The sequence below is a fragment of the Austrofundulus limnaeus genome, unplaced genomic scaffold (assembly GCF_001266775.1).
Source record: "Austrofundulus limnaeus strain Quisiro unplaced genomic scaffold, Austrofundulus_limnaeus-1.0 Scaffold15, whole genome shotgun sequence".
NCBI lineage: Eukaryota > Metazoa > Chordata > Actinopteri > Cyprinodontiformes > Rivulidae > Austrofundulus > Austrofundulus limnaeus.
This window is the reverse complement of record NW_013952417.1, coordinates 2,471,642-2,484,285: the sequence shown is the minus strand read 5'-3', so window position 1 is coordinate 2,484,285 and position 12,644 is coordinate 2,471,642. Positions and strand designations below refer to the sequence as shown.

At 38.0% G+C, this 12,644-nt stretch overlaps 2 protein-coding genes across 4 annotated transcripts; both read right to left on the bottom strand.

The window, feature by feature from the left end:
- Positions 1–2,523: 2,523 nt before the first annotated feature.
- emp3a (epithelial membrane protein 3a (MAM blood group)) lies at positions 2,524–4,675 on the bottom strand. 3 transcript variants are annotated; one of them, XM_014002875.1, is made up of 5 exons: positions 4,468–4,675; positions 3,838–3,955; positions 3,650–3,752; positions 3,427–3,567; positions 2,524–3,272 (listed from the first exon to the last, which is right to left on the bottom strand). In XM_014002875.1, exons 2-5 carry the CDS (start codon positions 3,913–3,915, stop codon positions 3,097–3,099), a joined length of 498 nt encoding a protein of 165 aa, XP_013858329.1. In that variant the 5' UTR covers positions 3,916–3,955; positions 4,468–4,675; the 3' UTR covers positions 2,524–3,096. The 3 variants fall into 3 exon arrangements, with proteins under 3 accessions (XP_013858329.1, XP_013858328.1, XP_013858330.1); XM_014002874.1 differs by having other exon boundaries at positions 3,838–3,917; positions 4,468–4,670; XM_014002876.1 differs by lacking the exon at positions 4,468–4,675 and adding an exon at positions 4,401–4,429 and having other exon boundaries at positions 3,838–3,917.
- An 870-nt stretch (positions 4,676–5,545) lies between these two features.
- Positions 5,546–11,811, bottom strand: LOC106513851 (N-acetyllactosaminide alpha-1,3-galactosyltransferase). Its single transcript, XM_014002872.1, has 4 exons — positions 11,540–11,811; positions 10,747–10,830; positions 7,883–7,978; positions 5,546–7,363 (listed from the first exon to the last, which is right to left on the bottom strand). Exons 1-4 carry the CDS (start codon positions 11,554–11,556, stop codon positions 6,541–6,543), a joined length of 1,020 nt encoding a protein of 339 aa, XP_013858326.1. The 5' UTR covers positions 11,557–11,811; the 3' UTR covers positions 5,546–6,540.
- Positions 11,812–12,644: the final 833 nt, after the last annotated feature.

The window sequence follows — 12,644 nt, the reverse complement described above, 5'->3', positions numbered from 1 at the left end:
TTCTTTAATTTCCATCCAATTCAAGCCAACAAATCAATAATGATCAAGTCTTTCCTTTACCAATGTGGTAAAAGTCATGCTACTTCCAGGCTGCCAAAAGCTGTGTAGTAAAAATCCAGTATCTTGATTTTGCCAGCAGTTCTTGATGGTTTCTCTTCAGTCCTTACTGATAAAAAGCACATTTTACAATCTGTACAGAGTACATCACATATCTTGATGTTGTCAACTGTCTTGATTGTTTCACTTCTGTTCCTTTTGATAAAAGGCCAGTCAAGTCTGCAGCAGTTTTATTCCAACAAAACTTATGAAAAAACTCTAAAAGTTAAAAAATAAAATATATAGCTTGGTCTGAAGGTAAACAAACAAAACAAAACAAAACAAACAATTTCAGCTCACAGCAGTACTCACCTCCTGCACAGCTTTGTCTCAGGTTAAAGAGTCACTTGTAAGCTGTCAGGAGCTGTGGCTCATCAGGCGTCCCTCCCCTGTGTGAGTTTTATCACACCCCTCAAACACTTCCACTCCTTCCTTCTGTCATTGTTTTGAGATTCCAGACATTCAGAGCAGCTGACACACCGTGGCCCAGCACAGAAAACCTTTTCATCGCCCTAATTATTCTCATCTTGGCTTTCACGCAGCTGTATTCAGATCCAATCTTCGTTTCATGCGTCTTGGTTCCAGCCCCAACATCTCCTGTACGTGTGTATATACGTGTGTGCGCGTGTGTGTGAGGTTTGAGTAAAGTTGCTGTGCATCTTCTAGCTTTTTAATCAGACTGGTCCAGCCTGACAGGTAGGTTGATGACACTTGAAAGGCAGATCACAACAGTTTCTTTTTTTGACATCTGGAAAAGGCTTTTGGAAACTAAACATTTAGCATTCCTCCAGGGAATGCATTTTAAAGTTAATGAGGTTTGACCTAAAATAATCTTATTTTGAAAAATGATGGAGTTGTAAGTAAGTGACTGTGTGTAAAATTGCAAGATCTTGCACAATCTATTATATATACCACACATAATTTGAGATCAATTTCTGTAAAACTGATTGAGTTTGAGCCATTTCAGTGCTTCCTAATGGCAGCCATCTTGAATGGGGCTGACTTTAAAAGTTAATTAGTTCTAGATACAAATCTAACAAAGACTTGTTGGTTTCATTCAAATTTGTCCACTGACTCATGAGGACTATCGTTAATACCACACACACACATCCTTTTGCTTGCATCAAACTGAGGACTTTGTATTGACTGTCATTCATTGGTGTTACTGTATTTATGTCTAACCCAAACATTTTCCCTAACCCTAACCATTACTAATCTATTCTTCAGCCTAACCTTATCTAAAACCTAATTCACTCCATACCTCTAAACACACACACACACGTTTGTTCTTCTGTACACAGTGGGACTTTGCATTGACTTCCATTCATTTACAGGTGATTTCTACAGACTAACCCTGACCCCTTACCCTAAACTTAGCCCTCTACCCACATTTTTTTAACTTATGGGGCTCAAGTTTTGRGCCCATAAGGAGCAATTGGTCTTCACAAGGTAGTCTTTTGGAAAAATGGTACTTACAACGTAAAAAAAATGGTAGAACACACATATATCTCTCTTTAATTGTGCGGTCATTATCTATCCATCCATTATATACACACACTTATTCCTTTCAGGGTCGCGGGGATCACTAGTGCCCATATCCAGCAGTCACAGTGTGAGGGGCGTGGTACACCCTGGACAGGTAGCAAGTCCATCACAGGGCCACACACAGAGACTAACAACCATCCACTGTCTCACTCACACTTAGATAAGATAAGATAAGATAAGATAAGATAAGATAAGATAAGATAAGATAAGACTTTATTGATCCCACCATTGGGAAATTTGCACATTACTGCAGCTCAATACAGGAGAGGGTGAGAAAAATAAAGATAAATAAAAGAAAAGAAGAGCTGGGGTTCTCTAACGTTTTGAGTCTGGGGACCCTTTGCAAGAGGGAAACATTTCCAGGGACCCCTCATATAAAACCAAGCTGTTTTAGAAATAATTTATTGTCATTTTTTTTACTAAATGCCATGGGAATATTATCTTTTGTATATTTGTTTTACTAGTGTATTGTTCCCCGTATGCATTTTTTTAAAAATAAAAATCAAATGAACAATTTATTGAAAATTCTTGAGGACCCCCAAGATTCAGCTCATCATGTTTTTGGTCTGTGGGAGGAAGACATAGTACCTGGAGAGAACCCACGCATGCATGGAGTGAACATGCAAACCCTACCCAGAAAGGTCCTCCCCGGGCCGGGATTTAAAMCGGCCACCTTTTTGCTGAGAGTCATCAACTCCACTGACTGAGCCACTATGCTGTTGTTGCATTAACTTCCATTAATTTCTACAGCCTGAACCTAATCCCTGACCCATAAATGTTTTTTTCTTCATTGTGTGGACCTGGCAAACACAACAAAATGTCCTCAGTATAATGTCCAAATATATCCATCAAAACAAAGACATATACACACAATCAGTTGGATTATCTTTTGCCTTTCAGCAGTGGGCAATAATTATTTATTTGACTTGGAGTGTTGTTGCTCGAGCAGATTGCTTTTATTTAAATACTGGTTTGCTCYTCTCTTTAAGCTTAAGAGTAAGTAAACAACTGATCCCACAAATTACTGAAGAAAAAACACACAATCCTCTTGTCATCACGGCATTGTGTCTTTTCCTTCTCAGCATGACACACAAGGCAACCAAACCACCCCGAACAAATCCTCTTCAGTACGGCTGAACAATGGCGACAATGGGTGCTTTTCTTCTTAAAACACAAAAACAAGTATTCTGATTTGCTTCAAATAGTCATAAAAAATAAACATATCTGTAGAATTTAACGTGTTTTGTTGTCATTCATCATACAGCACGTCATGAACTCAGATTGTCTGATGTCACACAGAGGTTAGAAAGATAATTTAATTTTCCTCATACSAGAGCAAAAAGAAAATAGAAGTGGTTCATTTCCAGAAGTGTTTAATTCTTTATCTTCTTGCCTTACTGTTATAAACTTAAAGCAAAAYGTCGCACTTGAAAAAAAAGGTTATTTTTTTTTATTTTACTGCTTTTTGCGCAAATGGGCATACAGGGCTCCGCTGACAAGAAGGAGGGGAACACTTAGCCAAGCCAGGATGAAACAGTAACCAAATCGTCCTCTGCTCAGATCTCTGGAGTCGCCTAAAATCTCATTTCTGTGGAAGGTGAAGATGAGGCWGGCAGAAAAGGCTGTAAAACCTGCAGAGACACAAATGAATGTTAGTTTAGAAAACTGAATACAGACCAGCTTGGCATATTTTTTTTAAATGAACAGGAATGTGTTTCTTCATCAATGTACACACTATGACACTGTGACACAAGGCTAGAAATTAAAAAAAGGCTCTCAAATAACCTGCAAAGGCCTGGCAGAGGCCTGTGAAGTAGAAGAGGCTCCCTTTGGACAAGAGGAACAGCTGACTCAGAAAAACCAGGAAGGAGATGCAGGAGAAGACCACAGAGAGGATCATAAGGGCCTGGACTGACTGCAGCCAGTCTGCAGAATAATTTCATTATTTACTAATAAAGAATTAAAACCACATGTAATAAGGAAACCATGAGTAYTTTCTTGAATTTACCGCTTTCAGTTGTAGAAGCACACACCCAGATGTTTGTGGCGTTATTGTAGAAGCAGTTATTCCAGAGGTCAGTGATCTCTGAATCGGTCCAAACCCACCAGGACTGCAGGGAGGAACAAGTACAGAGCATAACAGCGACATCTAGAGTTACGACAAGGGAAAACATGAGTTCTGAAGTCGAGTTTTACCTTCTCCAGAGTGGCGACGAAGAGCATGGCCAAGGTGACCAAGTGCAGCAGAGTGATGAAGATGAGCAGCAAGGCCATGACTGTTTAGAGAGCAAGAGTTGAATCCTGCTCAAGCAACCTTATAAAGATAATTCTACATTTCATTTTTCATTTGTGAAAGTTTTTTTATAAAGATTTAAATATATATAATAGAAAACCTCAGTTTAAAGTGGCTGAACATTTTATTCTTCTTTTGCATCGCCTGAAACAGCCAGGTGGTCTCAATAACCCAAAACCCTTTGAGTCTCGAGGAAAGTGAGTATTTTCACCACGYGTCTCTGTTTCTGTACTAATCTCTGCACTTAATCAAAATCCCAGGAAAAAAAAGGAAGGTGTGTGTCCTCTGTTCAGGATGCACGTTATTTTATTAGAATAAGGGCGACATGTGTGTTTGATTAAACTTGTTGCCTGGTATTCGCAATAGTTCAGTTCATATCCTGGCACAGACATGAGTATCAGAAAAATAACATTACTGTAAAAGGTTCTAACAAGCATTTGACCACATTTACAGGATTTTTAGTCACCAGTTTCAGATGCATCAGAAAAATGAGGAACTTAATACAGCAGGACCGTTGTGGAGAAAATCCTCACCCTTCCAGCTTCAGTGCCAAAGATTTTCAACCCTTTTTTGCAATCTTCTGATGTTTACAGTCGTTGCTCTTCTCCGTTTATTCCCCTCTGTCTTTCTTAGTAAACACCGTAGCTCCAAAACTGGAAGGAAAGTGTGTGAAGCAGGAATGTGGAGCTGGATATAGGAGGAGTTCTCAAACCCCATTTCCTCAAAATTTCCCCTGCCCTCCCCCATAAAAACTCTGATCTTTGGCAGCTCAGCACCAGAAATAGTCTTCACTCTGCACTGCCGAAACACTCGGCGTATTCTTCAAAGCTGCAGACATTCAGCACCATCATCACAGTGAAATAATAGTGCTGTGTACAGTATTCGTTCATCTATTAAAAACCAGGAACAATATGATTGCAAAGAGATGATTTGCTCAAAGTCAGGGACAAAAGCACATTTTTGTTCCATTTTGGCAAATGTTCAGGTTCTTCAGCTGAGCGAGACTCTTTTCCCTAAATGAGTGAACTGAAAGACAGGAAAGAGCAAATTGCTGCTTATGTTTGATTGTAAATGAGCAGGAAATGGCAGACCACCCAGGAAACAGCACAACGTGTTTCATCCTAAATACAAACCCAACAGATGCTTTAAAACTCCGTTTGWAAATAAATAAATAAAAAAATCCAGTTGAATTCTCTGTTCCTCCTCTTCCATCCTCAGAGCTCAAAAGTTTTCCTTTAGTTAAAAGTTTTCAGTTGACATTAACTGACTTTTGTTTGCATGTTACGTTGTTAAGGAACTTTACTCATTTTCCTTTCAAACCCTCAGCTACAACATTCTGGGTTCCTCAAAGATAGATCATAACAAAATAAAAGCCCCGTCAGCATCTTTAATGTGAAAATATGCCAACCAGAGCGACCAGAACTGGGAAGTACAAAAACACAACCATTCATACTCTGTTCACTCTTCAAGAAAAAATTACACATTTTTTAATTACGTGCAAAAATAAAACAAATTGAAATTATTTATATATTAAAAAACAATTCGTGAAAATATAAATTATAGGCATGATTTTGCATCACTCCTTAGGTGGATGATTAAACATGAACATACTTTGACAAGAAAACTAGAACTTTAATATCGACTTGAACAATAAATACATCGTTCAAATCAACACCAGCAGATATCAGACAGAAATGTGACATGAAACTAAAACAGCTCTCAACTCAACTGGTCAAATAGGAAAGGAAGTGGTTGTAGTTTTGAGCTTCTTACTGACCACAAAATGGTGCCAAAGAAGACCAAATGTCAGAATGTGCTTCAGGATAGCTGGAAGGGGGCTGATGAACAGAGTGGACACACCTGGGCAAAATGACATCTGGGAACAGGTGAGAGTTGGTAAACAGATGCTGACTCAGGAGATATGATTGATGACACACAGACGAAAAAATACAGACAAATGAAAACTCACGGCWCATAAAAACATGATAACAAAGGGTGGCGTGACTGTTTACATTTAGTCTGGCAGCTGTGTTTCATCCAATGCATGTGACTCAACACTTCAGTGCATCTCTGCAGATTTTAAAAGGCACAACTACTGCTTTAAGTGGGTGCACCATGGAGCAGTTATTAGCAGCCAGTAGATGGCAGTCAGAATTATCTTTATTTGGAAGCAAAAGTGCCAGCTGTTAGCTTGGTTGGCATGGGAAATTATTTCACATTTTCCAGAAAAAAGATTACTCAGATTACAGTCTATTGCAAGTAAGATACTGACTATGCCATGGAACTCCATTAAAACAGCCCATACCATCAACTCAAAGAAAACAAACAAAAAACAGGATTTATTCTTATGAAATGTTCCTTCTTTAAGTAATACTGTTTGCATAGCTGTATCATTTGGAAATTCCAGTAAAATTGAGTGAAATTATTTCAATTCTAAATATAATTTACACAAAATCTTTAACACTTAGCCACCTGGTATATTTCTTCATAAMAATTTAGAGAGAAGATCTGTAAATCAAGTGACACAGATTAATGTAAACTTTCTGTTCATTAAGAAGTCATTTAGAAAAATTAAATAATTTGGAATTTCCTCTAATTGTGAGCTTCTAGGATGTTCGTAGTTTACTGTAGTATTTCTTGGCCCAAATCAGTCTGTAAACCTGTATCTCACTTCTGTATCCGAGTTTTATGTCCCAGCAGTACTCTGGAGAAAGAATCCTGCTTGGTTTGTGAAGCMAAAAATATTTGTTTAGATGACTCTCATCGTGCCACAGAGCCTCCACATTATTTTGTTTGTCCTCCATGATGTTTTGGTAGCAGGYGTCCGTCAAGGCTTTTACACTCTTCCAGGTGCCTCCAAAGACAGCAGCATGATAGTAAAAATCTCCAGTTTCCATGTACGCCTTGGACTTGGGGTTGCGATCGTAGGTATGCTCGTCTTTTGGAGAGCGATAGTAGCCTGCATGCATCTGAGCAACAGAATCTCCTAGAGCCTCTGGGCCAAATCTCCCACTAAACATCTGATCAACATCAAAACAGAAAACATACGAGGAATGGTGGCGGATATCTGACTCTATGGTCTCTGAGATCATCTTCATTCGCATCATAGAGATGTCCTGCCACCTGCTGTGTTTCTCCACTTTGATTACTTTCAGGGTTCGTTGTGGGCCGAGCTCGACGTTTGGTACTTTCTCAGGAGTGTCTGTGAATACATAGTAGGACACAGGAAGACCCAACATGAAGTGATGCTCTGATGACTTCAGAAAGGGCTCGAGGTAGACTTCCAAATACTTTCCCACTGCGAACACAGTCAAAGCTACAGTGGATCCTTTCATTCTGTGCATCTGGTCGTAATGACGAGGAGCAAACATCCCCTCCCAAATGATGGGAGCTCTCCAGGTTGTGCACGTCAGCACATCTTGCCGAGATCTGAAACATTAGAAGCCAGTCTAAAAATTAAATGGGAGTTTTTTAGCAAAACAATGTGCATGTTTCTAATTTAACTGATTAATGTTGAAGAGATAAATGTTTGACGTGATTTAAATGGAAACAGACCAATTATATTGACATTTATTTTCATAGTTTGGTGTTGAGATTTTTAAAACTCTCATCTCACTTCTTTGAGTTCCTCTGTCCAGATTGACATACAAAAATTTTTTTGCTACTAACCCTGATTGTTCAAAACTAGAGTCAGAGTCTGCAACTGTGTGGTCCCACCTACACACCCTCCCAACTCACTAACAGACTATAATATCGTCAACAGCGTAACATGACATTTTAAAAAAAGTAAATAATGAAACTAAGCATATTTTTTTAACTTTGGTCAATAAAAATGTCTAGACAGACAGACAGATTAAACAAGGTTGAATATTGTGTTGAGTACAGATTACAGAAGGCATGACAACTAGTAAATAGATTACGCAACACAGAGAGTTTTGAGTGTCTTACTGGAGATTAAGGGTGACATCAGCAATGTTATCCAGGATCAACATATTGGCACTTTCCAAAGAACACTTGTCCATTGGCAATAGTTTGGTGGAAAACCTTTTATAAAAAAAAAAATAAAAACTTAAAGCAGTGTGGTAAAGATAATATTCATGCATGTTAAACATGAACATTTTATAACTATGTTTTMATCCACACAGGTAATGACATCAAATTCCATAAATTATTTAAAGGCATGATAATCTTAGTGTATTTAAACTTTTGACTTTGAAAAAAGTAATAAAAATTGCCTTAAAAATCTCATTATTCTGGCATTTAGTAGAAAAAAATGGATAAACCTCATTGACCTAAAACGGTGAAGGTTTCTTCGGATTTCGTGTTGGACACATTGTCTCTTCATACAGTGTATGAAAACTTCTGGCATACTTACCCCTGGCAAAAAGTATGGAATCACCAGTCTTGGATGAGCACTCATTCAGACATTTCATTCTGTAAAACAAACTCAGATCAAAAACATGATACAATAATAAGGTCATTCCAAAGCGCAACTTGTTGGCGTTCAGGAATACTCAATGAAATGAAGAGAAAACGTTGTGGAAGTCAGAGAATGTTACTTTTATTGACCAAGCACAGGGAAAAAATATGGAATCACTCAATTCTGAGGAAAAGAAAWGTATGGAATCATGAAAAACAGACAAACAAAAGTCCATTCAAAATACATCACTAGTATTTAGWTGCACCACCTTTGGCTTTTATAACGGCTTGCAGTCCCTGAGGCATGGACTTGATGAATGACAAACAGTATGCTTCATCAGTTTGGTGCCAACTCTCTTTGATAGCAGTTGCCAGATCAGCTTTGCAGGTYGAAGCCTTCTTGTGGACCATTTTTTTCAATTTCCACCACAGGTTTTCAATTGGGTTGAGATCTGGACTATTTGCAGGCCATGACATCGACTGAACGTGTCTTTCTCCAAGGAATGCCTTCACTGTTTTTGTCCTATGGCACGATGCATTGTCATCTTGGAAAATTATTTCATCACCTCCAAACATCTGTTCAATTGAAGGGATGAGAAAACTGTCCAAAATGTCAATGTAAACTTGTGCATTGATAGAAGAATGAACCACAGTCATCTCCCCAGTGCCTTCGCCTGACGTGCAGCCCTATATCATCAAGGACTGTAGAAATGTGGTTGTTTTCTTCAGGAAGTCCTCTTCATGGAACGGCACCAAACAAAAGTTCCAGCATCATCACCTTGTCCAATGCAGATTCTTGACTCATCACTGAAGATAACTTTCATCCAGTCATCCACAGTCCATGATTGCCTCTCCTTAGCCCATTGCAGTCTTGTTCTGTTTTGTTTAGGTGTCAATAGCTGTGTTTCCATTGCAAATGTGCGCAAAACTTTGTCGATATTCTGTTAATGTCGAAAAACAGTTTCGCAACTGCAGTGTTTCCATTAAATAAGAAATGCTATTAAAGTCACGCGTGAATACGTTTKTTCTCACGATAAGTCATTACAAACATGGCGGCAATGGATGTAAACACATAGTATGTTGCTACCGTGACACTAGCGCTCATTATCAAATGAGATGTAGGCATCTTTTATCGAGGCTTTCCAGCGACAATTCCCTACTTGGGAGCGGCTACTTATGCTGTGTTTTTGGGAAATTGTATTCGGTGAGTTTACTATTTTACACAACTTCTGTGATATTACTACTATTTCTACTTCCTGTTATCTTCTTTGTCATCGTCTTTTTTGCCAGTAGAAACAGCCGGTTGTTGATCACATGACTCCCATGATGCGAAACACGTGTTTCCATTACAGCTTTGCGAAAAACACCCATTTCGATACAGCCAAAATATCACCTCATCCTAGCACAAAAACGTTTTGTTGAAAAATGTAATTTTTTCAAAATTGATGTGTTTCGATTGAGCAAATTTATTTTCTAAATTCTAATTTGCGCATTTTCATGGTCAATGGAAACGCAGCTACAGATGGTTTTCTTTTAGATTTCCTGTGTTGAAATCCCATTTCCTTTAGGCCATTTCTTATGGTTCGGTCACATACATTGGCTCCAGCTTCCTCCCATTTATGCTTCATCTGTTTAGTTGTACTTTTTTTGGTTTTCAAGAAAAATGGCCTTAAGTTGTTTGTCTTGACGCTTTGATGTCTTTCTTGGTTTACCAGTACGCTTGGCTTTAACAACCATTCCATGCTGTTTGTATTTGGTCCATATCTTGGATACAGCTGACTGTGAACAGCCCACATCTTTAGCAACCATGCGTGAAGAGTTACCTTCTTCAAGAAGTTTCACAATCCTCTCTTTTGTTTCAAGAGACATTTCTCTTGTGGGAGCCATGGTTCTTGCCACACCACTTCGTCCAACAGCCGTCCAAGGTGTCATGAATGCAGGTGTTTTTAACTGCAGACTAACGAGCAGATCTAATCTGAGGCAGGTGTCCATTTTGACTGGGTGTGTCCTTATTTTCTACCTCCAATTTGAGTGATTCCATACTTTTTYCCTCAGAATTGAGTGATTCCATATTTTTTCCCTGTGCTTGGTCAATAAAAATAACATTCACTGACTTCCACAATGTTTTTTTCTTCATTTCTTTGAGTGTTCCTGAAAGCCATCAAGTTGCACTTTAGAATTACCTTATTATTGTATCATGTTTTTGATCCGAGTTTGTTTTACAGAATGACATGTCTGAATGAGTGCTCATCAAAGACTGGTGATTCCATACCTTTTGCCAGGGGTTGTATTATCATAAACAAAGTTTAAACATTGAAACTGCCACTTGATTTCATTTTTAGGCCTCGGGTCGTTTTACCCCAATTTACAAAGAGACCTCGTTTTGTACTCACCTYCCAGCTGTGAAGTAAACCAGGATGAACACAATCAGAATGCAAAGCAAACCCTTCTTAATATTCTTGGACTTCTGACTGAAGCTGCATGTAGGGGACAAACAAACATTTCAAGTTTAAATTGCAAAAACTGAGAGKTTTTTAAAAACAAATACCTGTGGAGAACATTATTATTTTTGGTGTCTGATCCAACTTTTGTGGAGACACTAATGGCAGTTCTTGGTGTAACAATAGATGGGGAAAATATGGTTTAAACCACTAAAACTTTCTGTTAAAAACCAACAAAAGTGCAGAATGTGATTGCCAATATGGCTTAAATATTTTTCATTTGCTTCCTTGAAGAACTTTTAAATCACAGTAACATCACCATCAAGGATGTAGCACACACAAAAAAACACACAAAGTTTTGTTAAGGTTAATTTTGTTACAGGTGGAAATGGCAAGAAATATAGACAGAAAGAGACAGCTTATAGAGATCTTTGTCAGTGTGGTGCTTGGAAAAAGAAATCAAAGATAAAATATAAATAAACCTATAAAGTACAAAGCTTATTAAAATATGAGTCAGTAACATTTAAAACAATCATTAAAGCAATCCCAAAGAGCATAAAAAATAAAGTATTTTGGGGGGTTTTCAGTAGACATAMAAATAAATCAGAACACAAAGCCAATAAAATAAACTGGTTTTAAGCAATTATTTTAAAATTACTGATCTAGGAAGCTTGTCAAAAATGTTTTAAAGATTTATTATGCACAGATCACAAAAGTGTGAGATGAAGCAATTTTGTTAACTTACCAGTACGTGGTTTTCATTCTGAAGTATTCAGACCTGATCCACAAATATAAACACGCACAGTGTCAAGAAAACCTCCAAAACAGGCTACAGACCTGTTTTGTCTGTAGCAAATGTAAAGCAAATGGTATTCAAAAGAGGAGAAAAATAAACATCTAACGTCWGCTGTTGTCTGCCTAAGGACCTGTAGAACCAACATATTTGCTCAACAAACAGGTTCTCAGCTTTGAACGTGAACCTTTGCCATATAAAGAAAACTAAGCCTGGTGTTCCCGCCTCTCTCATTGTTGCGAAGTGAAGACAGGTGTTTTTTTTTTTTTTAGTGTGGGAGTTGAATGCAGTGCTTTATGTCCCTCCTACTCCACCAACACAAAAGACTTCACTTGTGATTGCTCTTTGTTTCATATTTTTCACAATTAAATTCAGGATTTGAGTCTACGTATCAATGTTCTCTGCTAACACAAAAAAGTATTGCGTCGGAAGTAAACTGAAACAGTGTAGTTGAAGCATGAAAAAAATTTAAATTAAATTAAAAACAACCTGGAGGTTGGTTGCTCTGCCAATTATAGGAAATGTTTCTGTCGATTGCAAGTGAAGACATGTTGCAGTAAAAAATAGTCTGGCTCAAAATGATTCACTCATCAGTTTTGAAGCAATGCAACTAGTTTCATAGGTTTTTCAACACAATTTCGATGCCTTTTGACAATGACAATAAACTCTTGAATCCTTGAATCCTTTTAGCATCAATAGAAAAAATACTAACTAAAATATGTATACAAAAACATTACATTAAAATATAAATGATCCCTGAGTCACTGAGTGAAATGAGTGTTTGAGGCTTGTGCACATCTAAGGAGGGATTTGTCAGATTCTCCTAACAGAAACATTTTAAATCCTTTAGGTTTCTTTACTGCAGCTTGGCAATGCTAAGGTTTAGCTCTTTACACAGATTTTCTACAGGATTAAGGTCTAAGGACTGGCGAATGTGCTTCTATAAAGCCTTCTTTTCGCTTTGGTGGTATGTTTACTGAGTTCGATCCTCGCTTTGGACCACGGGTCTTTCTTTGTGGAGTTTGTATGTTCTCCTTGTGTTTGTGTTGGTTTTATC